This window comes from Mastigoproctus giganteus, chromosome 11 (genome assembly GCF_048544385.1).
Source record: "Mastigoproctus giganteus isolate SK-2022 chromosome 11, ASM4854438v1, whole genome shotgun sequence".
Taxonomy (NCBI): Eukaryota; Metazoa; Arthropoda; class Arachnida; order Uropygi; family Thelyphonidae; genus Mastigoproctus; species Mastigoproctus giganteus.
The window spans coordinates 92695634-92722791 of NC_143585.1; the positions used below are offsets into that span (position 1 = coordinate 92695634).

General features: G+C 31.7%; 1 protein-coding gene across 5 annotated transcripts in view; it reads left to right on the plus strand.

Annotated features, from left to right (window-relative positions):
- Positions 1 to 26941, plus strand: part of LOC150078261 (G protein-coupled receptor kinase 2-like) — a 527814-nt gene extending 500873 nt beyond the window's left edge. For 3 of the 5 annotated variants that reach the window (XM_090385325.1, XM_090385328.1, XM_090385329.1), the window contains one exon: positions 1233 to 1639. In XM_090385325.1, the coding sequence (XP_090241451.1) occupies positions 1233 to 1380 (148 nt within the window). In that variant the 3' untranslated portion in view covers positions 1381 to 1639. Of the gene's footprint in view, positions 1 to 1199; positions 1640 to 26774 lie in introns of those variants that run through there. The other 2 variants (XM_090385326.1, XM_090385327.1) reach the window with 2 other exon arrangements.
- Positions 26942 to 27158: the final 217 nt, after the last annotated feature.

Genomic DNA, 27158 nt, shown 5'->3' on the forward strand with positions numbered 1-27158 from the left:
TGCAAGGAAGCCTGAGGTCAGGACCTTAGGTGTGCCAACCCATACTCACTAGATGTGAGCCCCTGGGGTTATGTACTGTTTTGGCCTCTTACGTTAATACTACACACAGAGTGCACAGTCTCATTATTAAATTGGTGCACTGTGTATATACAGCCTCACTTGAGTAGTTTTGGAAGTCACAAGTTATTATTTTCTCAGAGTAATTATGGGAAGTATGCTGATACAAGAGGTACTTAATCTATCACTGATGGTTAAATCCACTGTTTATATTATATTTTTGTCTTTAAAAGGCTTTGTGTACAGTTGCAGTTTTCATCAGATGGTCGATGTTGTCACTGATTGTGCTGATGTTATTTCTATGGAAGTTAGATGCCATTCATTTTACGTTTTAATTGTCATATATAAAGTGATTTCTTGTCTCAATTATTATAATTATTTATATAAAAAGTTTACTTCTTCTTCTTCTTCTTCTTATTATTATTATTTATTTATTTGACGAAATATAAAACTATTAACATGTGCTTAATAGTTTTAGTGTGAGAAAACTTAGTTTTCTGAGGATAAAAGCTAAATTAAAGAGAAAAGCTGTTTGAATGTAAACAAAATCAGTAAATGTTCATGTGAGCAAAATGAATAACTGCATCTGAGTTAACTGCATACTAGGTTAAAACAAAATTATAACCTTAATTTCTTAAAGTTATAATAATAGATCACCTGTTGTCATATCTGAAACTTGTTATTGCTCAAATGATATTAATGTATCATAATCCAGTTTGATTAATATTCATCATTCTGTAACAATTTCAGATTTTTGCACTTGCTCAAAAATAGATAAAAAGTGAATTAGTAAAAAATTAATAATTAAATTAAGCATTAATTCACTTTTCCCAATCAGTGATTAGTTCTATTTTTCAACTTGGAGGGAAAGGGAAAGAGTGAGAGATTACATAACTTTTTTGCATTAATTCATGTGGAAAAATGTGTCTTTTATTTTCTTTACACTTTAGTCTTTCAGTTATGATTCACTGAAGAAGGATAAATTGCTAAATTAATGAAATAATTTTCTTACTTGGGTACTAGTCACATTCACTGAAAGTAATATTCTATACTACTTCTGTGTAAAATTATATGTAAGTCATTAGTTATTTATTATTTTTAAAGCATATTTTGCCTATATTTGCTAATATTTATGTTCGTAGGGTACGTTAGTAACCTTTGGCTACTTGATCCAGGCAAGCAGCCAACGAAGTGAAGATTTTCAATGGTAGCACCTGTTTGTCATCGTCAGAAGAACCCAACTCAACAGTCTCCACCCAGCCAGCTTCTGGTCCAACCAGTGCTGTCAGTTCGTGCTGGGAGCTGTTCTCGCCTATCAGCTGAGCTCCAGACATTCCTTGCCATCACTCCAGAACAGAGATGTAATGTTCTCACAGTGCCAGTGGATGTTGGACCTTATGCATAACTTGGATGGGCCACACTGCTGCCCTCAGTCATAAAAGGAGAATGGCTAGATGGCCAGACAAACTTCAATTCGTACCTCTTATAGAGCTTCCCTAGTATGTGTGTTGTACATTCTTGTACCTAAAGTTTGTTAACTGTGGTGTAGGTTGACCGCTGTAAATGGAGCAGGCAACTAAATGTGAACAACTTTTTTCTGGTACGGAAAACTGCAATCAGCAGTGAGATTTTATGTAAAATATTTGTGAATACAGAAAAAATGCAAAGCACACATTTAGGTTTAGAATGCTGAATAATTTTATAAACTGAATCCCTACCATAGTTTTCCTTAATCACATGAAATTGGACAGAATGTTACAAAAGTTTTTACAGAAACTTGGCATCTGTTCATATCAAAATTATTCTTCCAGTCATATCACTGTTTATTGCCAAGTATTTATACTATCTTTATTTTATCCAATTTTAACTGAAAAATTTATGGACATCTTTTACATACATTTACTGATAGAACTTTTCTTTTCTGTTTCTAGTAATGATATTAAAAATCTTGGTGACATGTTAATAATTGCTTGAAAGCATATGTAAATTATTATTTAATATTTATTTTATGGTCAGAAATACTTCGTACCATTTTTCATAAATAATAGCATGCATTATCTCATTTGTAATACAACAAAATCTGAGATCTTATCTTACTTACTAAGATATTAAAAAACTGAAATTTCAGTTTCACTAAGATTTTAAACATTTTTATTCGTCAGATTTTTTAGCTTTAGTCCAGATTTATATTTAGCATGAAAGAAAATTAATGTCAGTTATTGACTAGCAAGCGATCTAGATTAATTTGGGTTATCCAAAATTTGACAGTACTGTAAGTTACTCTTCATAGAAAAAAACAAAAATAAAAGAATAACTGATATTAATAAGAGCAATAAATTTTACAAAATGCCTTTTTTTTTAAATGTGAGAACATTGGGAATGAAAGTGTTCTGATTTTTTAGTAGTGATAACTAATCATGCAAAAATAATGCTTATTTTTACGGTTGAATTGTGAGCACATTTTAATTATACTGGGCATAATAAAATAAAGTATTATTAAAAAAATTTAGAGAGAGAGAGATGAGATGAGATGAGATGAGATTTTTATTCATCACACTGGAAGAATAGACAGTAACAAAGTAACATTCAATCACTGGGTTGAGAAAATGAAATAAATTACTTTGGATTTTTTTAATGTAATGTCACTATTCATCAAATAATCCGTGTTAGTAATTCTGGAACTATAGTAATGGGGGGGCAGAAACAGGAGCAGAAATTATATATTATCATGATGATACTTGGTTGTAATTATTTGAGAGAGAGGGGCACCTTAATTGAGTAAACAGATTCCTAAACTGAGATTGTTTTTTAGATAGCAATACAAATGAAGAGGGAAGGTCACAACATTTTATGTAGTTAATAATGGATAAAGTAATGACAAATCAATATTGGGAGAGCCATTCATAGCTCTAATGCAGAAATGCAAAAGTTACAGAATTGGCCCCTCTAAAAGGAAGGTATTTTATAACACAAGGACAGAAAAAGATAAAAAAATGGAGAAAAAAATAAATTAATTAAAACTATTTCCCAGCAAAAGAAAAATACCAGTTATACTTTTTATATAGTCTTAATGAATGGAGAAATGAGATTTTAAGAGCATTTCCTTCCATTACCATTCAGTAGTAATGGGAGGAAGAATATATATATATATATATATAAAAAGTAGCAATTGTGGAATTATGAAATTCAACAATTGATATGAAATTCCATAATTGATATGAAAATCCATCAGATTGATAGACTGTGATCTAAGATCTGGAATATTATAAGAAGAAATGCTAATGCATTCTAATGGCAGGTTACAGGGAAACTTTTAGTTAGTCTTTAAACAAAAGAAAAAAAAATTATGATATTTAGAGATATTCAAATTTTGAGACAGAATGAGAGGCCATTTTTGAAACGTAAGAATTTTGTAAGCAGCAGCACAGAAATTATTTCACCTGTGTGGAGATGAATGTGTGAAATGAATATATGTAGGCCTTGGAAGACAAATTTCATATAAACAATATAAGAATATATTCTTCTTATATATACTAGATATATAAGAAGAATAAGCTGGAATAAGTATATTTTGTAAGCTATTATTACAGTTAACAATATCTTCATCATTGAGAGAATTAAACATTAAAGAATGAAAACTTGAATAATAAAGGATTAAAGGGTCAGTAAATACTAAGATTAATATTAAAATCCTTCCATAATGCGGAATGCAGTGTAAAACTGAATAACAAAACACTAACTAAAAGTTCAGTCATTACCTTAAGTGCCAATTACGATTATCAACTTTCTAATTTTACGATGGCCTCTCTAATTCTAGACTGTATGTCGGGGTGTCAGTCAGAGCACAGATAAGATGCTGAAAATGAATTTAAGAATTAAAGTTTAATAAATTATTTTTAAAAAACATCCCAAAAAGAGATATGTACTTTTGACTCCTGGTTACTAAAATGTTCTATATTTTTTCTTAATTTAGTAAACAAACCAGAAAGGCTTATTCTATTCTTTTTTTTCTTGGTGTTATTTTCACTTTTTATTCACTTATAGTAAGGAAAATGTTAACTTTCTGGGTTAATTTTTGTGTAAAAGAAATTAAAATTTAATTGTTAGCAAAGGTTAACAAATAATAAATGAGCTGTCCAAGAATTAATTAACACTAGATGACTCGTATATTTTCCCAGAGTATAAAAAAAATAATTATTTCAGTATACAGAACATGAAGTCTGAACAGTTCTTGGTTGGACATTGATTTCAGATTTTTCCCCCCCTCAGTTGTTATTGAATTTTTGAATGCTCATGTATTGTACACATAAATATGAAACAGCTACAAAGTGTCTTTGCCATTTGATATTCATATTTTATTCTGGATATATTCAGAGATAGTTATTTTGAATATTGTCTTTTGTAGTTATTTAAAATTATTACCTTCGTAATTCATTTCATTGCTCACTTTTTTAAAAATATATGTACATGAAAATATCTTCATAAAACATTAACAGTAATGTCTTATACCTGGACTAAAATTATAAATATTTTTGCTGAATTTTTATTTCTAATTTCCTACTTTATACTTCATTATAAATGGGATCTCATTTGAATATCAAGTGTTATACTTCACTCAATACCCAATTATTTCCTGTTTTTATGTTAATTTTCATCCCTTCCCAGAAATAGTATTTCTGCTACCAGATCTGAATCATAATTTTCTATTTTGATGATAACACAAATTTATCTGATATATGCATATATTTAAAATTTTGTTTAGAGAGAGCATTAAAATAATGGAGATATGTACATATGGAATAGTTAATAATCATATACTCAGAGGTGATTGTTTGCCACAGAGGGTATTTAGCTGTTGCAAAAACTGACAAGCTCAAAATTTTCTCTCTATATCTTCTTCTTCTTTGTCTTTGCCTTTTCCCAATAGATATATATTTTATTCCAATTTTGATAGAGAGAAAATTTTCTCTCTCTATCAAATTACCTTATTTATGTTCTTTGATAAATATTCTGCTCCAAAATGTTAGAAAATTTACCTAAATGGATGGTTCACCTTTAATGCAATGTTACTGACAATCCTCTGTGATTTGGCTGGAACTAGATGTGTACAGGTTTCCAAATGATATTCCATTCCTGTTTGAGACTGACCCTTAGATTCATTATCAGATTTGTTGGGGTTGCTAAGGCTTATCTCAGATATGCCAGTCAAGATAATTCCACAGTTTCTCAGTGGGATTTGTGTTTGTTGCCGTGCAGGCCATGGCAACTGGGGCATATCACTCAAGTATCCTGCTTATCATTTCTGCATAGTTGTGTCCATGTGGACTGTCATATGGAGATAATCCATCATTATCCAGGTCCAGCATGAGCATTAGGGGATAAATCTGGCAGAATGTTCAGAATAACAAGGACCGATACATACCATGAAATCAGTCTTCACATGAGAACAGCATCACCAGCAACCTTCACAGATGACAGGATGCATTCAGGAACCAATGCCTCATGTAGCTTCCTCCACTTCCTTGTGCTTGTGATTCATTTGACCACATTACATGTTTGCAGTGATTCACTAACCATTGATGCCAATACTACCAAATGAACAGCCACATAGACTCATTTTACTGACCTCACTGCATTTTTGGTGTTGCCAATATTTGTTCTTATTTTTGCACATACATGACAGACCAGGTGCCTGTTCAAAATCAGAACAAATATCTGTGGTCTTGGTTGTAGACTATTTTATTCCAACCAGACTTGTTCTTCTCATTGTTGGTTTTGCTTCACAGTATCCATCGACTGATAATTCTAGGCACTATCTGTTTTGATAAATGGGTAGACTCTGCTACTTCTCATAATGATACTTTTGCTACAGAAGCATCAAGGAATATGCCTTTCATAATGGTACCTGCCTTTCACATGGTATATATACCTTTAATAATTCTACTAAGGCATGTACAGCTCTTCTTATAGGTGGTCTGATGTACTGTGTAATCCAGCATATCATAAATATTTCATTTTCATACAGCGGGGGGTCATTTGGATAATGAATTCTGGATTCCTTGATAAATTGGTAAGACAGTTTATTTGACCGAAAGGAGTAAAATTTCAAACTTTTATAGCATCATAAAACTGTGGTACTGTATTAGTATTAGTAGTGTAAATGATGGAAGAAAACAAGCTTTTAAAGCATCAGCAAAAAAAAAAAAACCTTCCTACATTCCCTCCAATAGTACGTGTGGTTCTTCCTTAAATTTACTTAAGCTACCCATTTCCACAACAACAGATGGAAGTTTGTTCCAACAATTAACCAACTGCTAGTTGAAGGCAAACTTCTGCACATCTGTCCTGCAACCATCATTCCTCAATTTGGATTTATGCTCCCATGTGTGTAGCCTGAGCAAGAAGAAGAACATCAACATTGATTTTACGCAATCCATTCAAGGCCTTATACACTAATCAGATCATCTCACAGATGCCTAGTCTCCAGATGCTGCAGCCTATAGAACTGATGCTTTTCTTGGTAAGACTACCCTTTTATTCCCATATTAGTTGGTGTTCACATAGCTTTTAGATTTAAAAAATATATACATATTATAATGCAAGAATAGTGCCTGAAATAAAGTCATAAATGCAAATGAATTACTTACTAAGTGAACTTGTGCTGTTTCCAGTTTGTAAATTGGTATTCAAGAGCATTTTTCAAATAGCAGTTTTAAGTAAGAGATATGGCACTTGATATCCATTTTTAATACTATGCAGTAATTAGTTTTAATAATTTTAGTATTCTGTTATAGTAACAAATACAAAATGGATACATACATACATCATTGTTAAACACACACACACACACATTTTGAATAATTCTGATTTTGACAGAATAGAACTTTGTATAACCACTAAACAGTGCATATTATTGCAACCTACCTTAAAATGAATTTGAAGTGAGCTGTTGAAGACAGACATAGAGATATTCAGTTTTATTCTCCTCTCTTTATCTGTATTTTATTTGATATAATCCTTATTAAACAGGCTTGTGTGCATATTTTAAAAAAAATCCTAATTAATCCTTTATACACTGTATATTATTTCTATTTTTAAATTCATTACTTGATATGTTGTAGCATTTATGTTATGAAGAGTGTAAGCAGGCAAATTTTAGAATTTCAAAGAATGTCATAAACATATTTTTAATATCTGTGATTGACTAGATTAGTTAATGTAAGTTCTTTATTAGCCAGTTTGCTAGATAATCAATAATGTTAACAACAAAATAAGGGGAAAATAAAATATCTATCTGTTGATAGTGGATCAAACTAAAGACTAAGTAAAAATAATTCAGATTGAAAGAGTAAGTTTTATTGATAAACCTTGAGAGAGAATTAATGTAATTGAGAAATGTATTAGCATTAAGTACTGCTATTAATATGAAACAAATTAATAATAAGTATTATTATTATTATAAAGGCCTACTTTTTTATGTGCAATTATTAATTCCTGAAGCAGTGATACCATTTATTTAAATATTTTTGGCATACCTTTGATCACAGTTGCATCCATATTTTATAGCCCAGGTTAAAGAAAGTTTTTTTGACATGAAGCTTTGCTCTGAGCATCATTTTAAACTAGTTATACGGACAAATTTTTAGGTAATTTTATTTTCACAAAATATGCCAGATACATCAAGCTTTCCTACTTAGTATAAAAAATACTCAATTCAGTATTTTTCAAGTGTAATTGCCTTCAAAAACTACTTTTCACTTAGTATGAAAATGATGACTCACAAATTTGTTTTTCAGGAGGATCAATAATAGTCTAGTATGATTAACAAAACAATTTGTACTTCTTTTATAAAAGTTGTTTTTTTTTATTTTAAGAAAAAGTTAATCATTAGGTCAGAAAATTGCATTTTTTGCCTTTTGAAGGAACTAATTTTTAAAAGTACATGACAGCTTATGCTCATTGGTGCATGTTAAAGTTATATGGATGTTTTAAGTTTTTTAATATTATTTTGACCTGCTAAGGAAACTTGCTTTGCCTTGAAAGTAACAGTCTCTCATTCCCAGCATCTCTATATTGTACTTTCTCAAATAATAACCTTGCTTTCTAACTAAATCTGTGTCCTGTTTTTTGTTTTTCCTTTTATAAAATAACAGTTTTATGTTAGTTAATAACACATTATTTACTCAGCTGATTAATCCACACTAGGTCACAACAAGTTTATCAGTGATTACGTAAACATTTAATGCGTCTTTTTTTTTTTTTTTTTTTTTTTCGTTTTGGGAAAATTAATTCCACATTTTGGAAATGAACTGATTCTTGTTATTTGCTTTGTCATCATAATTTAAAATTAAGTCACATTATGCATTCCTTGCAAGATTTTTTTACATGATGTTTTTTCACACTTATCCATATCACTGTTTTCTGGATTACTTAGCTTGTGCTATACAAGTACATATATGCTAATTTCCAGCAAATCCTACATCAGCTTTTAGCCAAAGTGAATATTTCAATTAACGATTCTTCTTTAGTTTCTCTTGTTTTTTTTTCCCAGTATAATCTTAATTTACTTATAATTTTCAAGAGAAAGGTTATAGTTAAGCCGAATGCATTAGTTAAGTGATACATTGAACAATTTGAATGGATTATGAAATTTATGATCTCAGTTAATCTTCATGTCTGGAGTAGAGAATTTAATGCATAATTTCCAGTGCCTGCTTAGCTTTTCGGTTTATTGATTAAATATTTTGATCTATGTTTACAGATAGATCCATATGTCCTTCAATATGCATTTCAAAATTTCAATTTGATACGTGAAGTAAATTTTTTACAAAAATTAGGAAAATAGACTGCTTCAGTCAGTAGTTGGTACACTCATTTTAAGTATTGATATTGTTTGACATGCACTTGCCAGTCTATCACTCAATCACATGACTTGCTCCTGCCACTTCAGGTTTGAAGCAAAGTTATGCATGCAGTTTAGGAGGTATTTTTAGTAACATTATACTGCAAATAAAAAAAAATAGGAATTCTTTTTGGAATGAATATTTGTTTTTTGTATTATTATTATTTTATTATTATTTTTTTTATTTTATTATTTTATTTTTTTCGATTTTCATGCTCTGAGAATTAACAAAAAATAAGTTCCTTTTTTTGAAAAAAAAATACCTAATTTTCAATTTTTTAAAATATGGCTTCAACATTATTTTAACACTGTAAATTTAGTTGAAGCCATAATTTTTTTTAAATAAAAATTTTAAAAAATCAATGCGAATGCACACAGTGAATTAATTACCTTTCCAAGATATTACCAACAGCCCTGCATTCAGAATAAAATAATGCATGCAGTAACCTCCTCCATCAAGTAGTCAGACCTTCATTTTGTATGCATTTCTCCATTGCAGTTTTATTAATTCTAAATTTTACTACTGACTGCTCCCTTTGCAAATTTCCCTAACCACTTATAAAATAACTAATTTGTATATTGTTAGTTTAGAGAAACTGGTCAACTAAACTGTTAATTGGGCATAAGATTATGTAAGCTATCAATATCAAAGTTTGCAATTGATACAAAGGTTGGCAGGGTTCTTAATGATAGGAAGCAAAATATGCTACCCACAACAAGACCTGAGAAATTAGGCAGATGAACTGAGACAGCAATGTACATTGGTTTAACACTAATAAATGCAAGGCACTGCACTTGGGTGGCAGTAATTCGAGAATGATGTACCAACTGTGTGGTACCACACTCAAGGCAGAGAATGAAAAAGACCTAGGAGTAATTGTACAGTCTGACATGAAGTTCTCTGAGAAGTGCAGACAGGCTGCTATGACAACTCATGGAGTTCTGTTAATGATATACAGGAATTTTGCCAACAGGGACAAGAAGATGATTATTGCATTGTAAGGCATTGGTTAAGACCACATCTTGAGTACTGCATACATACAAGTCTGGAAGCCTCATTTCAGGAAGGATGGGAACCTGTTGGAATGAGTGCACAGAGCAACAAGATTAATCAGGGGCACAAAAGGGTTCACATACCAAAAAACACTTGATCTGTAAATTTCAGCATCTAGAAAGTGGGCCCTGCAAGTAGACTTGATTCAAGTGTGTAAGGCTTTAAATGGATTGGGTAAACTAAATGCTGATAGCATCCTTATTCTTTGTCAGATGATGAAAAGAATGGTTGTAGGATAGAGTGCAAGAATTTGCTTTCAGCCAGAGAATAATTGACTGTTGGAACAACCACTTGGTGTTGTGGAAGTGGTAGTATGAATAAATTTAAGGAAGGATTAGACAAATTATTAGAGGAGATAATAAATGATGTTGGTATTTTTTTTTTTGGCTGATATTGTATAAGCTTCTTTCCTTGCATCATTTGCCAATACTAATAAGAAGAACACATTGTACTGCAAACTGTTTACTCATGCTATAATATACTCTTGGGTCATGATTAAAAATTTGAAAGCTGTAAGGAGAAATAATGAACTCTATGTCAATGTTTCTTGAATTAAGTGCATTGTAAATTTACTAGAAGCAGTAATTTTTTCTCAAATAAAAATAAATAAAAACCCACATCAGCCTCAGTTCTTGCAATCCTGTTTCTTTATTTACAATTTCCAAGCATTATGTAGGGCAAAAGTGATTGACAATAGAAATTCACAGTTTAGTCAAATGGCTGGATTAACAATTGAACATCACTAAGTAGCTGATCAGTGCTTCTGACCACCAAAGGGGCTATCACCTGATATATTCTTATACTACTGCTGAGTGCACTATTAACGTTGCCATTAAGTTTCCATTTTTCTTTGCTCGGATTGTGCTGGGTTTTGCATCCTGATTTCTGCCAAATGTAACAGCATGAATATATGTTAAATGTAAAGCTCCCAAACTATTCATGGGACTCGACTCGTTATTATTATTTTACTTTACCTCAAATACTTGTTTTTGTTTATTATCATTTTGTTATATTTTTGGATATATATTATTCATTGACTTACTTTGTAGTTTTTTTTCTCAAAGTTCATTACTAAATTACTTGTATATAAAAAGAAAATAAATTTATGTTAATTACACTTCTTTTGTTTGTATCAAATACAATATTATTTTTCCTTTGGCAGTACAGTTATTTTAAGTTCAGTGATGATAAAAGAGATGATTTATCAATCAATTCATATTTTGATGTTCTGATTTTCTGTGAGAATATCTGAATATATAAAGTGGTTGATAAATAAGTGCTAAAGATTTCAAAGAAAATCTTGAGCACTTATGGTAAAATGTGAAACTTAGTAGTATACTAAATTTCACATCTGCCCTCATGTTGAAGCATAATCAATAAATTTCTAAAATTTATTGACTATACTTCAGCAGGAGGGCAGTTGTGAGAAAGAAGCCTGTCTAAGGATGACAACTTTCAGCATTCCTGTGATGACCAACTTGAAACAAATATAGAGACTCTAGAATTAATGATATATTTTATTTACAATGCACATATTAACCATTTTGACCATGAGTTTTCCATAAGTTCAATTTTTTATATAACATCACTTTGAACAAAAATAAAATCTATGCAGGAAGCAAACATATTGTGGGTTATTAGGTGTCAGTCTTTTAGCATAAACCTTTTTAAATATTATTGTTAAAAGGTTTCATTTATTATTATTGATGCAAATCATTCAGTTTAAAAATTTTGGATTAAAAGTCTTCTTTTGGATTCCAAGTTTGTCATACAGTTTTTGCCCTGGGTATTTTAATTATTGTATTGTAGCCAGGTGGAGTGGGATTGCAATAGCACATGCTCTTTAAGTAGACCAGGGTTCAATCCCCTGACTGCTAAATATGGTTGATCTGCCAACCTGCACTGGCCCGGCATGGTAGATTATGGCCCATTCCCTCAATGTGACTCAATGAGTCACATTGAGGAGGCCTCCATTCTGCAGTGGATTGACAGTGGTTGCAGATTTATTTAATATTTTATATATGTATATATATAAGTTAAGAAATATAAGTAATAGAGTGAAGAGATATAGAAAGAGAGTAAAGAAATATATAAAAAACAGTAAACGAATGCAAGAAATCAAGGTATAAAAAAATATATGAATAGAAGTGTCATATAATGCACAGAAGTGTGCAACAATATTCTTATTATTTTCTATCCATATATTGTTTATTTCTAAACTTTTTTTATACTGTGATTTCTTTCATACTCTTTACTCTTTTCTATAGATTTCCTTGCTTTTTTTACATCACTTCACTCTATGACTTATATTTCTTGTATTCATTATGGTCATGGGTTCTTTCCGACTAGCAGTGGTCCTGTCCACTATATGCTTTTATCATTGTCACCTTCTTCCTGTATATATATAAGGGTAACGTGATGACTTAATTTAAGGTAAAGATAGAGATGCATTGTTACTTTAACAGTCATTAATGCCATTAAATAATTGAACATTACATGAGTTATAACCTATAATACAAGCTATAGCCAAACTATAAATTGCGTTCATGTACTAGCATTTCTAATGTATCGATTATTTATGTGCAACTAAGGGTTAATTGTGAAGAATGGTAATAGGGATATTAAAGCAGAGCAAATTTCAGTTTAAATGACTAATAAGCGTAAATTTTAAATTTAATTTAATGTTAATTTTGATATATTAATGCTGTTAGCCAGTGTAATATGCTAGTAGATCATACTTATATGCCTTAAGTTAAAAGTTTTATTTTGAAATATAATTCATCAGTTGGCTCCTACTCACTAAAGTATTTTGAATTTGAAAAGGGCATGTTTGTGCCATTTGACCCAAAGGATTTTTGTTATGATTGCTCTGAACCCAAATAAAAGAATACAGTGGATTCTGGTTATTTGGACACATTGGGACTAGTGCACTTTGGCCCGATTAAGCGGCTGCCCCAATTATAAGAAGGTTCACGTAAATAGTTATAAAAAGATATAAAAAAAGACAAACTACTATTTCACTGAGAAACAAATTATTCAAATAAATTTCAGAATAAATTAGAGCCAAATATTTAATATTTAAATATTCTTCATGCAGAACTGTCCATTTTCACTCATTGTCAATGTCAACATCATTAATGACCTGTCCGAGGATATGTATGTTGTCATTCTTGTCATTTTGTAGGTTGTTAAATTTTAATATTAAACATACAACTATGACCACCAGTAAGTTAATATTATTAAGCATTAGTAACAAAATAAGAGGCAGATATTCAATATGCTTATGTCATAATAGAATACAAGTAAGCTACTTTCTGTTTGCTAGATTCCATTCTAAATGTATAAATTCCACATAGTGCTAAGAATGAGAGTTCATGAAGAAAATAATTAAAGGCTTTCCTAAATCTTCTTAAACTAGCACAAGATACATAAGTAGGCAGTGACTCTGATACCTTTATTTTCTCTATATTTAAACCGTATAGGAACGTAATTTTTTTAACACAGTATATTTCACGGATGTTAAGCTAATGGAAAATTAATATTTCCCATATTCCCTACTAGCAATACTAACAACAGAAGCAGTGAAACACAACAATTGCTTTGACTAATGAAATACCAAGATAAAACATACTTAGATGAACACCTAAGATTATAGGCAAGCGTAAATGGTGCATTTAAATTAAATTGAATTATATGTAAGTAAAGGGTACACATAATTAGATCAGATGTTTGTTGTTTGTTATTTGGTTTTTAGGAGCATTAGTAATTAAGGCCATATTTCTCCGGGGATATGCGGTAGTCATTCCCTGACCTTTCTGTATTTGGTGGCCACAGGCTCGAATCCCGGTCTAATCAAGAAGCGTGTGCTACGCACTGTTGCTCCTGCCCACGTGGCTACGGAGGTGCCATCAGATAAGTACTGATAAATTATTTATCAGATAAATTATTGAGTTAATACATTTCTACAAACCAGTTAATTCCAAGTTGAGTTTAAATTCAAGGGAAAATTCATTTACATAAACATTACTACAAGCTTTGATTGTAAGAGTTTATCATAACTTTTCTTCCAAATTATTTCCTTCTCTTCTTTTGATTTAACAGTTTAAACAGCAGAGGTGAATACACAGAGTTTGTATGATCATGTTTACAGGATCAGGCAGAGACTGTTTGTTTCATATATGATGAGTTTGGTTCTGTTCTTATTTGTATATAAAAATATATTCATATTTTTCTGCTTTTTTCATAGTCTTTGAGTGCCAACATATTAGGACAAAAAATTAACAAAGATAAAAATTACTCCCATGACAATTTATTTTGGGTACAAACTGTAAAACATTATTTTGATATGTGACCACCACAAATGTCTGCAACACACTGCATATGGCTAATCACTGGTGGAAACATTTTGCCTGGGATGTTTGTTACCTGTTCAACTAGTCACTTGCCATTTTAGTAATATTAGCAAAAAGATCTTGTGCATTGGGAATAAGCATAATGAAACAAATCTTGTCATTACCGAAGAAACATAAAAGTATAAAGTAAAACTTTATTAAAAATACAGTAAAAATAAAAATATATACAGATAAATGATAAAAGTACTAAAAGTGATAAGTACAAAAACAAAATATACATTAATAAGCTTTCAGAGATGTGCCTCTTTATCAACTTAGAAGACAAGTAGTATGACATACATCATTATATTCTGCAGAGGTGCAGCATATATGTGCTACAGCAAATCAGTGCAGATTGTGAAGGTGGGGGGGGGGACAAACATCAGCTGTCATAAAGTAGGCAGACATAAATTTGTTACATTATCTGTCATCATATTGTAAAATAACAGGCGCCTCTGTAGCCAGGTGGGAAGGAGCAGCAGTGCGTAGTACACGCTTCTTGATTAGACTGGGGTTCGAACCCATCACCACAAAATATGGAGGATGCGGAAAGGTCAGGGAATGACCACCGCATATTCCTGGAGCAATATGGCCTTAGTTGCTAATGCTACTAAAAACCAAAACAACAACAACAACATATAAAATAACATGGCAAGAAAGTGTAGTGAAAAGTTAGTCATTAGTATTAAGAACTACAAATATTCGTGCCTCCAAATGACACAAAACGTCATGCACATTAGCTGTATCCTTTAAATTTTTGCTCCTCTACTGCTAAAATTATTTAAGAAACAGTTTCTGTATTGTTACAAGGGTATTTATGTGGTTTATTCAGTGTGCAACTTGCGATTTAAATTTCTTTTCAAATTTTCAAATTGTTCACAGCTTGGAAGCATTTTACCTGGAATGTTTGCAGAATTAAAGTCACTTTCAATTCCAGTAATGTTGGGGGGGGGAGATAACCCCTATATAAACTCTAGGTATCTGTTATTATCAAAAATCCACTGGTGTTGAAAAGCAGACAAATGAAACTATGTGCATGGAAAGTGATTGATGTTTACAAAGAACAGAGCAATCCATAATAACAGATTATGTACATCAGTATTTCTATAGCATAGCTTTAGCACTAGCTAATGCTTCACTAAATAATCACATTGCACTTGTCAGTGTGCCGACCGGGCTAGCCGGGTGGGTAAAGTACCTTCCTGGCAACTCAAGTGTCACGGATTTGAATCCCGATTTGGATCAGAGTAGTGCAAAAAACTTTGGGAGGTGCATTATGGCCACAGAAGCCAATGTGCCAACAACAACAAAAAAAAAAAAAAAAAAAGCTGAAATCATACACGTGCCATGACAGAATCAGATAGATCTAAATATAAAGAAGAGGAGACTGAATCAAATCCAGTGCTAAAAATGCCCTAAATACAAATTTATGTTATATTGAAAAACAGCCTGATTCAACAATCACCATGCGATATTTATAAAAAGTAGAGTTTTTACAGCATAACCTAACCGATGCTGCAAAACCCATTTTTCATCATATAAACAGATTCATTTTATATAAATGAGTGTATACATGTATGTTTTAAGTGAAAATAAAATTTTTAAGGTATGTTTATGATTCCCTGCTGTAAGTGACTTTTCAATTAACTGACCAACTGGTCCTAATCATGTTGAATAAGATCATTTCTACTGTATTTGATATCTTGAATGCACCCTAATATAAGAATATTAACATGTACTTTGAGAAATAGGAGACTTCAAATTTTAGAAGTTATTTTATAATTTTTCTGTATTTAAACTAAAAGTGTGTAGCTATGTTTTTTTTTTTTTTAACAGAAAAAAGAATGAATAGGATAACAAATTAAGTGATTTATATTTTGTAAAATCGAATAACAAAATGTTGACATAGTAAAGTTAATATTAAATAAATATATATTTTTAAATCATCCATTTTTTTTGCTAGCTGTTATATGTTGACTATTACAGTAATACCTCAATTTAATGGACTGCGTGGAGATGAGGCCTGCCCCTTAAAATTTGGAGTATTTTAGAAGTTGTTATAATGCTATAAACAAAATGCTGTATTATGAAATTAAAAAAATAAATAAATAAATTATAGATTGTAATACTATACTGTAGATCAGCAGTTCCCAACTTATTTTAATTGCAGAACCCTTGAAAAAAAATTGTGGAACCCTGACAATTTTTACTGATTATAAATAAAACAAAAAATCAAAAATAATTAATTGAAAATACAAAAAAAAAAACAAAAAAAACAGATTAATAATGGAAAAGCAAATATTATTAATTCGAACTGGAATTAATGTGAAGAATTAAACGTCTTCTTTTCTTTCCGAATTTGGTTTAATTGTGGACAGTGGAATTCTAATGTTAGGAGTGGCATCCAACTTATTTCTCTATTTTGTTTTTGTCACAGTGTAAAGTGAAAATCCAGTGTCACACAAATATGTGGTACTAAAAGGCAACAAACAATGAATTGCCTTTTTTGAATAAAGTTGGATATTTTCTCTTAAGTCACACCAAAACTCATTTAATAAAACTTCATTAAATTTAACTTTTGTTTGGCTGTTTGATGTCAGGTCGACGAGATTTTCATATTCTGAAGTAGATACAGAAGTAGTTCCTCTGGTTTTTCTTTAATATTGAAAACCCAATAGTTATTGTCATCTTTTAGTAGAGGAAAGTAGTAGTAGTGGCATGTGATGCAAGTGTATGAGCTTATGCAGCATCAGCCAAAAAAAAAAAAAAAAAAAATTACACTATTCCCTCCAAATGCCTGTCCAGTTCCTCCTTAAATTTATTTAACTTATCAACTTCCACAACAGATGGAAGTTTGTTCCAGCAATTAACCACCCGCTGGCTAAAGGCAAATTTCTGCACATCTATTCTACATCTGTCTTTTCTTAATTTGAATTTATGCCCCCTTAGGTTCGTAATCTGAACAAGTGGAAGGATCCCATCAGAATTCAGCGTGCTCAACCCATTCAAGGCCTTATACACCTCAATCAGATCACCACGCAGGTGCCTAGTCTCCAGCCACTGCAATTTGCAGAACTTAAGCCTCTCTTGGTAAAAGGATCCCTTCATTCCCCTCACCAATCTTGTTACCCTTCTCTGTACACGCTCAAGCAAATTTACATCCTTCCTAAAATGAGGCCTCCAGACCTGTACACAGTACTCAAGGCGTGGCCTGACCATTGCCTTATACAGAGGGACAATCACCTCCCTCTGTATAAGGGAGGTGATTAAATCAAGTATTCATTTAATGCCATAGTTATTGATTTTAGATTAGAAATAATTTCTTTTCGAATTTCCTCGTCAATTTCATAGTTCGATTCCTGTAAAAAGTCATTTAAAGTTGGAAATGGATCCATATTATTTTTTTCAACTGCCATGTATTGTAGCTTTCATAATAATGGTTGTAATTTATCTTTTGTGTTGAAAATATTTACATTTTTTCCTTGAAGGGAGAGAGAAACATCATTCAATTTTGTGAATATACCCATCAGATAAGCAATTTGACTCAACCACGAAACGTTTCTAAAGCTATCTGCTAATAGAAATTTGTCATTGTGTAAGAATATGGCGAGCTCTTCTCGTAATTCAAACAATCTGACAAGAACTCTGCCATGTGACAGCCATCTAATTTCAGTATGTACCAGCAAAGATGTATGTTGGCTGCCCATATCTTCACATATAATTTGGAATAATCTTGTTTTTAACGGTGTGGTGTGTTTTCACAAAGTTAATAATTTTCACTGCTTCACCTAAAATACATTTTAAAGATGAAGGGGTATTTCGAGCAACCAGTGCATATCTATGAAGAACACAGTGACTACTCGTACATGTTTTAGCAATATTTTTAATTCGTCTTACTGCTCCTTTCACAGATCCTATCATTGACTTCGCACCATTGCTATGTACATCGACACATTTGTCCCAACTTATTCCACAAGTCTTCATAAAATAGTTGATACATTTAAATATTTCTCCGATTGCATTGGTTTGTAAATTTTCATAGAGTAACATGTCTTCTTCAATAGAATTATTGTATTGTAGTAATAACGAACGAAAACTAATAAAATTGATAGGTTTGCAACGTCTGTTGTCTCATCTAATTGTAGAGTACTTATCACATGACTAAAGTCTTAAAATAAGTCCCTGCTCAATATCCTCAGCCATATCATGAATTCTACTTTGTAGGAAGCCATTGTTGCCCTTTCGTTATTCGACAAAATTTTCGACATAAAATGTTTAGTTTTGTCAAGAGACTCAAGTTTTCTTTCAAGAAATTTGACATCTTTATTTTTATCTGAATGGTTCGTTTCAAAATATCTGCCCAATTTAGCTGGTACTAACAAACTATTTGATAAGATCTTATTGCATAATATACATATTATGCAATAAGATCTTATCATTGGGGCCTTGGGATTTCCTGTGGTTGTGAATCCGAGTAATAAATAACTCAAGTTGTATTTATGCTTTTTATGACTTGAGCGATGTTTTAGTATTGACGAACAACACTTCCCTTTTCCTCGATTCATATGCTACACAAGTAATGCTAGTGCCTTGATCTGTATTTTTGTCAGTATCTGCTTTACCAGTCTCCTTGTCACTATAAACATGTGAACTGCTTGTTATACTTTTTTTTAAAACTCCTTCTCTCAAACAACGATCCATTATATATTTTAATTTGGGGTATGCACAATCGTAATATTATAAATTAATACGATGCCCACTTTATTTTTATATGAAAAGTACATAAGACATCACAAAATGATTGCAGTGCAAAACACCACTGATCTATGACTGATATGCCCACTCATACGCTGTACCACTGCACCCCACCTCACTACAGATGATTCCATCAGGGGATATGACTCAACTAGTGGTGGGAGAATCGAATTCAAGTATTTGAGTCATTTATCCACCATTAGACTAACCAGATTTTATTTTCCACAAATGCAAGCTGTGCAGAGTCTGTATGCAGGTCCCCCTCTCCCTATGAAATATTAATAATTTTTGAAACTTTATTTAAATAAATTTTTCATACATATTTTAAACTATTAATTAGAGCTCTTGTGGAACCCCAAATGTTATCGGCGGAACTCTAGTGTTCTGCGAACACAATTTGAGAACCCGTGCTGTAGATTATTGCACTTAGCATTTGTGTGGAGTAGACGAGCCTGAAATTTTCAAGCTTTGAAACTTCAATTTATCAGAAGTGTTTAGATTTACACACTATATTTTCTCATCACCCTTTCTAGATACTATTATGAAAAATTAAAATGGAGAAGCAAAGTTTTGTATTACAGCACCCAATTGAAAACTGTAAAACCAGTACCATAATTGGAAGATTTTTCACCACACTTCTTGTTGCTGATACTGAACAAATTACAGCATTGTAAACCAGGATCACATAAGGCAAAAACTTCTCACCTCATGCACAACTTTTGTATGGTATTTGAATTCAGGATTGTTTTTAGTAAATTTAAACAAGTTGCTTCAGAGTTCATAAAAGAGAAAAAAAATGCTTCAAACAGTATTTCAGTTTTTATATCTAATTTCAGATACTGTATAGATAAATGAAAACAAGGCCAGCCATCTCATTAACAAGTTAAATTTGCTTTATTATGAAAATATTTTAGTAGTAAATACCATCAGACTAAGGCAATTATTGTCACTAGGTCCTGTACAGATGAAAAGTCTGGTTCAGTGGACATTGTTAATTATCTCCAAAGTTTGTTACATTGAAGGTTTACTGTATTTTTGAAACCTAACTTTAAAACGTGATATGTAAAGTAACGGGGTTACTTGTAGTCCAAATAGTGTTAGAGTTTTTGAAATAGAATGGAAATCCATTTCCAAATGATTTCCTTTAATTTTTTTTTTGGCTTTCTAGTTAGAAAACGACTATACTCTTTTACCAAGAATAACATAATTAATTAATGGAATGAAAATTTAGTTAAATTAGGTAATGTCCCAAACAGTTGATGATAAAGTGCAGTATCATTGTAAATTATATAATCTTTATCTGTAAAAAAAAAAAGTTTACTTGTGCATTTGATACTACATATCCAAGATTTGGACGAACTTTTCAGTAATTTTATGTTTCACCTCCTCAAGTTTTTAATTAGGGCATGGCATATAATGATCGCAGTAAAACAAATTAGAGACTGCTTGAGAGGTTTTTTCCCTTTAACTACCATTACCTGTGCAGCCTAGAGGTTTATTTTGATAATCATACTACTTTTCTAAATGATATAGTTAGAAAAGTGGTTATCACTGTGGTTGGATTATGGTTAAAATGCATACACAAGAATTATGCATTCTTATGTTATTTAATATTTTATTAAATATTAATTCCTTTAATTTGTATATGTCATATTGGGTATACACCTGCAACAGGAACACCAATCTTCATATCTGCATACGTAAAGAATACGTTAATTTTGCTTATTTGTACCATTGTATTCAGATGATAAAATGAAGCATTCAAGTCTTATGTGAAATGAAAAGATATGATTTTGACTTTTTTTTTTTTTTTTTTTTTTACATAAATAGTGATATTTACTGTGATATAGTTTAATTTAAAATATTGTTGAAAAAGTCTTAAAATTCATTATGAATACTCAGCAAATTAGCATTATTCCCTCCTTTCCTTTAAAAAAAAAAATGCTGTGGCATGCAAAGAATTTCACTTTTAACATTGTGTTAAAAATGGACAACACATCATTGTAAAAATCTAAAAAAGTAAGTTTGTATTAAGAGATCATAACTCTGTGGCATTCAAAATCATTTTAAGGTAAAAGGACAGGATTGATTTAAAATACTAAGGGTTCTGATTTTTTTTTTTTTTTTTGAGAAGTATATAACACATAGAGAACCACAGTAAAAATGATGCAACAAAGCATGTACCTGTACATTTTTTTTTTTTTTTTTTTTTTTGCTGACATGCCATATCTTGTTGTCATCAATCCTAATGTCTTTTTTTTGCACTTTACCATTTATAAAAGGTACCTTAAATGTATATTCGTAATAAAGCACTTGCATTTTTTAAAATAAATTTCCAAAAAAAATGCAGCAAAAGAATCTTAAATATTGAGCAGGAAGGAAGAGTGCATGCATTTTTTGAGTGAACTGCAGAAAATGATTTTATTTGGCTCATGTGATTCTTGAAGCATATTTTGTACCAAAAATAATTGTAAAGACATGTAGTGGAACTTGTTTAAGACATTATCCCACCTAAGAAGTTCAGATTGCTGTTACCAAAAAAATTCCCATATTCTTATTTTAATATATTTCCATTTAGCAAGACAAGGTATGCATTAGAAAAGACTATTAAATATAGGTATAGATACACCATAGATTATTACAGTATTAGTAAAGAATAGATTTTTTTCCCGCTGTAATAACATATATTTCTTATATGTAGTGCTCTCCAACTTTGAAGAACCGACTTTAGCAGTTAATAGTGAGATAGAGAACAATGGCAGCCAAAAAATTGTTTTATTCTTAATACAAACCTTGGTTTGTAAGTTCTGATAGTTTCATATTCTTGAAGCCATATCAAACCCTGAACTAGCTAAACCATCCAGAACTTTCAGTGAAGTCTTTTACTTCACCTTCTTCTGTTCTTAAATTTTCATAAGACTTGTGGCCTTTGCTGACACCACCCTGGAGCTGATCAGTATGTTTTGTCTGTTCTGTTGATGCAGCCATGTTGCCAGCAACTTTTCTATCTTTTCCATTATGTTACTCTGCTAGTAGGCAGAAGTAGCAGCACACAATGATGTGCCTGATTTTAATCCTTTCCTCGATTTTTTTCCTTGTTGCCTCAAATGGTGCATATTGTGCAAGGTTTGTAAGTTGTTATTGGGTGCATCAGCAATTTAGGCTATATTGCACTGTATATAAGTCTGTAACTAGTGGGTCTTCTGTGGTCGATTTATTGTTTGCTGGATGAAAAATTCAAGTTCCTGGGGGAAAAAACCATGTTACCCCTGCTTGAGACCAACTAACTCAGCCGCATTCTGAAAAAAAGACCCATAAAAATCCCTTGTGTCATTGATGGGATTCAAAGTCTTTTTCACCCAGTATGGAGAAGATGGTTATCATACCAACTGTGCTACTCATGAGGGCACGGTTTTTAAGTCTAAAATAAGACATGCATGGACATGTCTAGCTGTCTTACCTGCAATTGTGTAGTTGTGATTTACAGGTAATGCCCCTCAGCTTGAAGGGGGTTGGTAAAAGGAAGGGAGAAAAATAGAAAGTTACATTTAAAAAAATAATGCTACTGATATACCATGTTTATAATTTTTCTAAGCATGAAACTTGAAGCTTTTATTTTAAAGTTTACAATTATAGTACATTTTGAATTTTCAGACCTTCCTTATATTCATTTTGTTAAGCAGGCAGCTTTTTAAAAATAAAAATAAAAATTTGCAATCTGATTTTGTATGATAACTACCAATTATTTATTTTAGTGCCAAACAGAGTGTTATATGCTCCAATACTGGAGCAAGTGAAATGAAAAACCAAGACTGTTACATTAGGAAGAAACTGCAACTCTGAAACTAGCTAGCTACTATCTTGTGTGAAAAAGGCCTTAAGAAATATCCCCAATTGCTTACAGGATTTTAACTCATACCTTTTAAACTTTTGCCTTTAGATAAATACAAAGCCACTAACCCCATGGAAAACTGAAATACTTGTATTTCTGTCTGTTAACTGTACTTGTTCAATATAATCAGTACCCAAAAGCTTACAGTAAAATGCAAACCATTAATTACTTAAAGAGAATTTTCTCACTTGGATTTAAAAAAAAAAAAAAAAAGCTCCACCTGCTTAGAATATTGTTCTGCTTAAGAAGTTAAAACCATTTGTTTTCTCCATAAACAATTTAAGCAGGTTTTACTGTAATGTGTCTTCACAAGCATTTTTTTTTTTTTTTTTGTTTAAGTTACATTAGCTTAGTAAGGTAATAAAGGCAAACAGATTGTGTATAGCAATGCTATTAATTACCAGTAAATAGCAGATTCCATTTCTTGCATTTCAAAGCATAAATTTTTTTTGTTATACATAATTTAAAGAAATTAATGAATTATGAATGGTTACTTACAAACTGCATTTGTGACGGTTACTTTTGAACAGTCTTTCAGGAAACTACTTTAAATGCCAAAAAATTCTAAAGAACAGAATTGCTGCTACTTCTTTAGACAAAATAAACTAAGTGCATTAATTAAGGATGGATAACAGAGACAGAATAACCTAACATTTATTCTCTTCTTTTATACTCATGTATGGAGCAATAAAAAGAAAGGGTAAAGCAGCCATTATCAATCCACTGCAGGATGAAAGCCTTCTGAGGTTGGGAAAATTCATATTTTAGCATTAAATCAGCTCACACACCAACCATAAGAATAAGTATTTACTGTAACTAAAATATTTACATATTAAAATAAAATAAAATAACTATTTACAAAAACTACTATTATATTAAATTAAATTATATACATGTAAAAACATTAAAACTGTGATAAAATACACTAAAATAAACCGGATTAAAAGCGATAAAAACAAGTCTCTGGAGCTTTCGGAAGCATCGGCTTCCTTCCGCAGCAGTAACAAAACTTCCTGCAGCACATCCATATATAACAGGCTCACGGTACCTATACACATGGTGCAGTCGGCGCATGGTCTGAACTGGAAGCGGAAATAGCTTGGGAACGTGTTAAGCAGAACCGTTCATCCGTACTTAGGATGACAGTTTCAAACAGAGGATGCATACGCATACCTCTGTCCCTATTCATAATATTGTGGTTGGATGAACAGATTCGTAGGCTCTTGAGCCATTTACGGTTCCAGAACCCATGCGCTCGATCCACAATAACCGCATCCTCTGGGGAAATTTGATGCTGCTTCTCCCAAAAATGTTCGGCCACAGCAGACTTATTGTAATCAGCGGTTTTTATAGCATTTGCATGCTCCCCCAGACGATCCTTGAGCCGTCGTTTTGTCTCGCCCACATAACATTCCCCACAATCTGGGCATTTTATCCTGTATACTACTCCACTACTCAGGTCCTTTGCTATTGGGTCTTTTACCTGAGACAACACTGTGTGCAACCTCCGCCCGGGAAGCTGCACACAGCGTGTTTTATAACCCCGCAAAACTCTAGCGAGATGCTCAGTAACGCCCGGATAGTAAGGAATGTATGCGGTAGCCACAGGAACAAACAGTTCCTGACGGTTAGACTCTATTCCTGTACTAAATCTGTCTATGATCCTCTGGGGGTATCCGCATTTTCTAAGGTCTGCTGTGACTCGTCTAATTTCACATTCTTTGTCCTCAGAGGTGGTGCAGTGTGACCCTGCTCTATCTAGTAGAGCTTTCACTACACTATTCTTATGCTGCCCAGCTTGTGCTGAACTATAATGGGTGTACTGGCCTCTGCACATAGGTTTTTTAAACACAGAAGTTTTGAGCCTAGGGCCTACCCTAGAGACCAGTACATCCAAGAAAGGAAGGGTACCTCCTGTTTCCACCTCTGAGGTAAATTGTATAAATTGGAAGAAGCTATTAAGCCAATGGAGTGCATCATTCTCTCTCCCCTTCTGGACCACTGCAGGAAGTTTTGTTACTGCTGAGGAAGGAAGCCGATGCTTCCGAAAGCTCCAGAGACTTTTATTGTTTTTATCGCTTTTAATCCGGTTTATTTTAGTGTATTTTATCTTAAGGATTTTATCACAGTTTTAAGGTTTTTACATGTATATAATTTAATTTAATATAATAGTAGTTTTTGTAAATAGTTATTTTATTTTATTTTAATATGTAAATATTTTAGTTACAGTAAATACTTATTCTTATGGTTGGTGTGTGAGCTGATTTAATGCTAAAATAAGCCTTCTCAACAATTCATGTTGAGGGAAATGGACCATAATCTGCCGTGCTGGTCGTGCGGATTGGCATATTTAACCTCAGTCTACTCAAAGACCGTGTGCCACTGCACTCCCTATGCTGTGGAGGCTGTTTTTTTAGGCCTCCTAACTGAGTGGTTGGGTACAAAGTACTGCTGCTTGCCTTTAGGGAGCAATAAGTTTTTCAAATAGGCTGACTTTAAGATTATTACATGAAAAAAATATTAATACTTAAGTGCTGTTTTTGTTGGTTTAAAAATAGTTTCCATGTCCTTTTCCAAATTTGAAGGATACATTTGAATTTATAACCATAAGTAAATTTTTATATTATGTTTTAAAAATTCCTTTTGCCGTACGCAATGAAATTTAATATTAATTTCAAGATTTACATTTCTGTGCTATATTCTTGCTATGAAATATGGTTGCTGATACTTCAAATGTTTAAAAACTTACAAACTAGCATCTAATTTCATTCATTTTGAGTTATGTACTTCGTTTTTGACTGGGAATGCAGCAGTACTGAAGTATATTGTTAATATAGACTACTCATACCCAGGTGACTTCTTTTATCCCTTTTTTGTGCAGTTAATAGTACACTACCTTTGTTTCCTGTTCATCATTTATAAATTTCTTTAATTTTAAGTCTACTTTCTTTAAACATGAGAAATCATTTGAGAAAGTACAGGGAAAAAAATAAAACATGAAAGAATGCTATGACATTTAATAGTAATAGGGATGCTAACAGTGAAAGAGTAATACTAACACTAACAATCAGTTTATTTGAAATTTATATCAGAGGGAACACAATTAACAAGTAACATTATCTTTATAATTATCATGCAGTCAAAATAAAATTATAATATTAATAACAATTTCAGTAATAGGAGATTTGTATATAAAAATTATGTACAAGGAATAAATTTATACAAATCAAAAAAAGGTGAAGTAAAAGCATTCCTTCTCTTCCCTCTCTCTCTCTCCCAGGGGAAAAAAAAAAAAAAAAAAAAATCAAAGTACTTATATCCTGTAATGTGATCATGCATTTATAACAGATAAATAGAATTCAGTGAATGTCCTTAAAACCAGTTAATCATGGATTGTATTTTTAGAGTTGTAGATTTTTTTATGGTCGTTAAATTCTCATAACTAATGCTCAAGGTTTTATTATATATATATATATGGGTTGTTTTGTACAGAATATTTGTATAGTGCATAAACTAAACTGGGATAGTTCCTTTTGTCATCCATTTTCTTTCCTTGTTTTACCATCCCTCCTAACATTCTACAGTACACAGATTTTTGCATATAATTTAAAGTTTATTTGACAAAGATTGCTAAACGATGTTTTTAAGCAATTACTAATCTGTTTAAAACTCCATTAATGAGCAGCATGTTTCTAAACAGTGACTATTTCATTATTTATTTAGCATTTTCTCCCAATGATGGGGAAGAGTGGGAATAAGAGAAAGAATGACTTCAGTTCTCATATCCAGTGGCTCAAACCATTTTTTAAGATGATAATAATAATTACTAGCCGACAGGTAATCTTCATATGCCAGTTCCTTATGTAAAATATAATCAGTTTGCTGTAAAGTTGCTTCCATTAAATTTTCCCAAAAATTATAATTTTTGTCAGCTGTAAATAATAGCTTAAGCTTATAAAACTTTGTACATGGAAATTTTGTACTATACCTATCTACTGACCTTGATCAGTAATTTCTTTTGTTTATCTCAGTGTATATAAATGTCTGTGCCAGTACCTGTAGCTACAGTATTTGTGTATTCTTGAGTGTTTCCACATCCCTAAATTG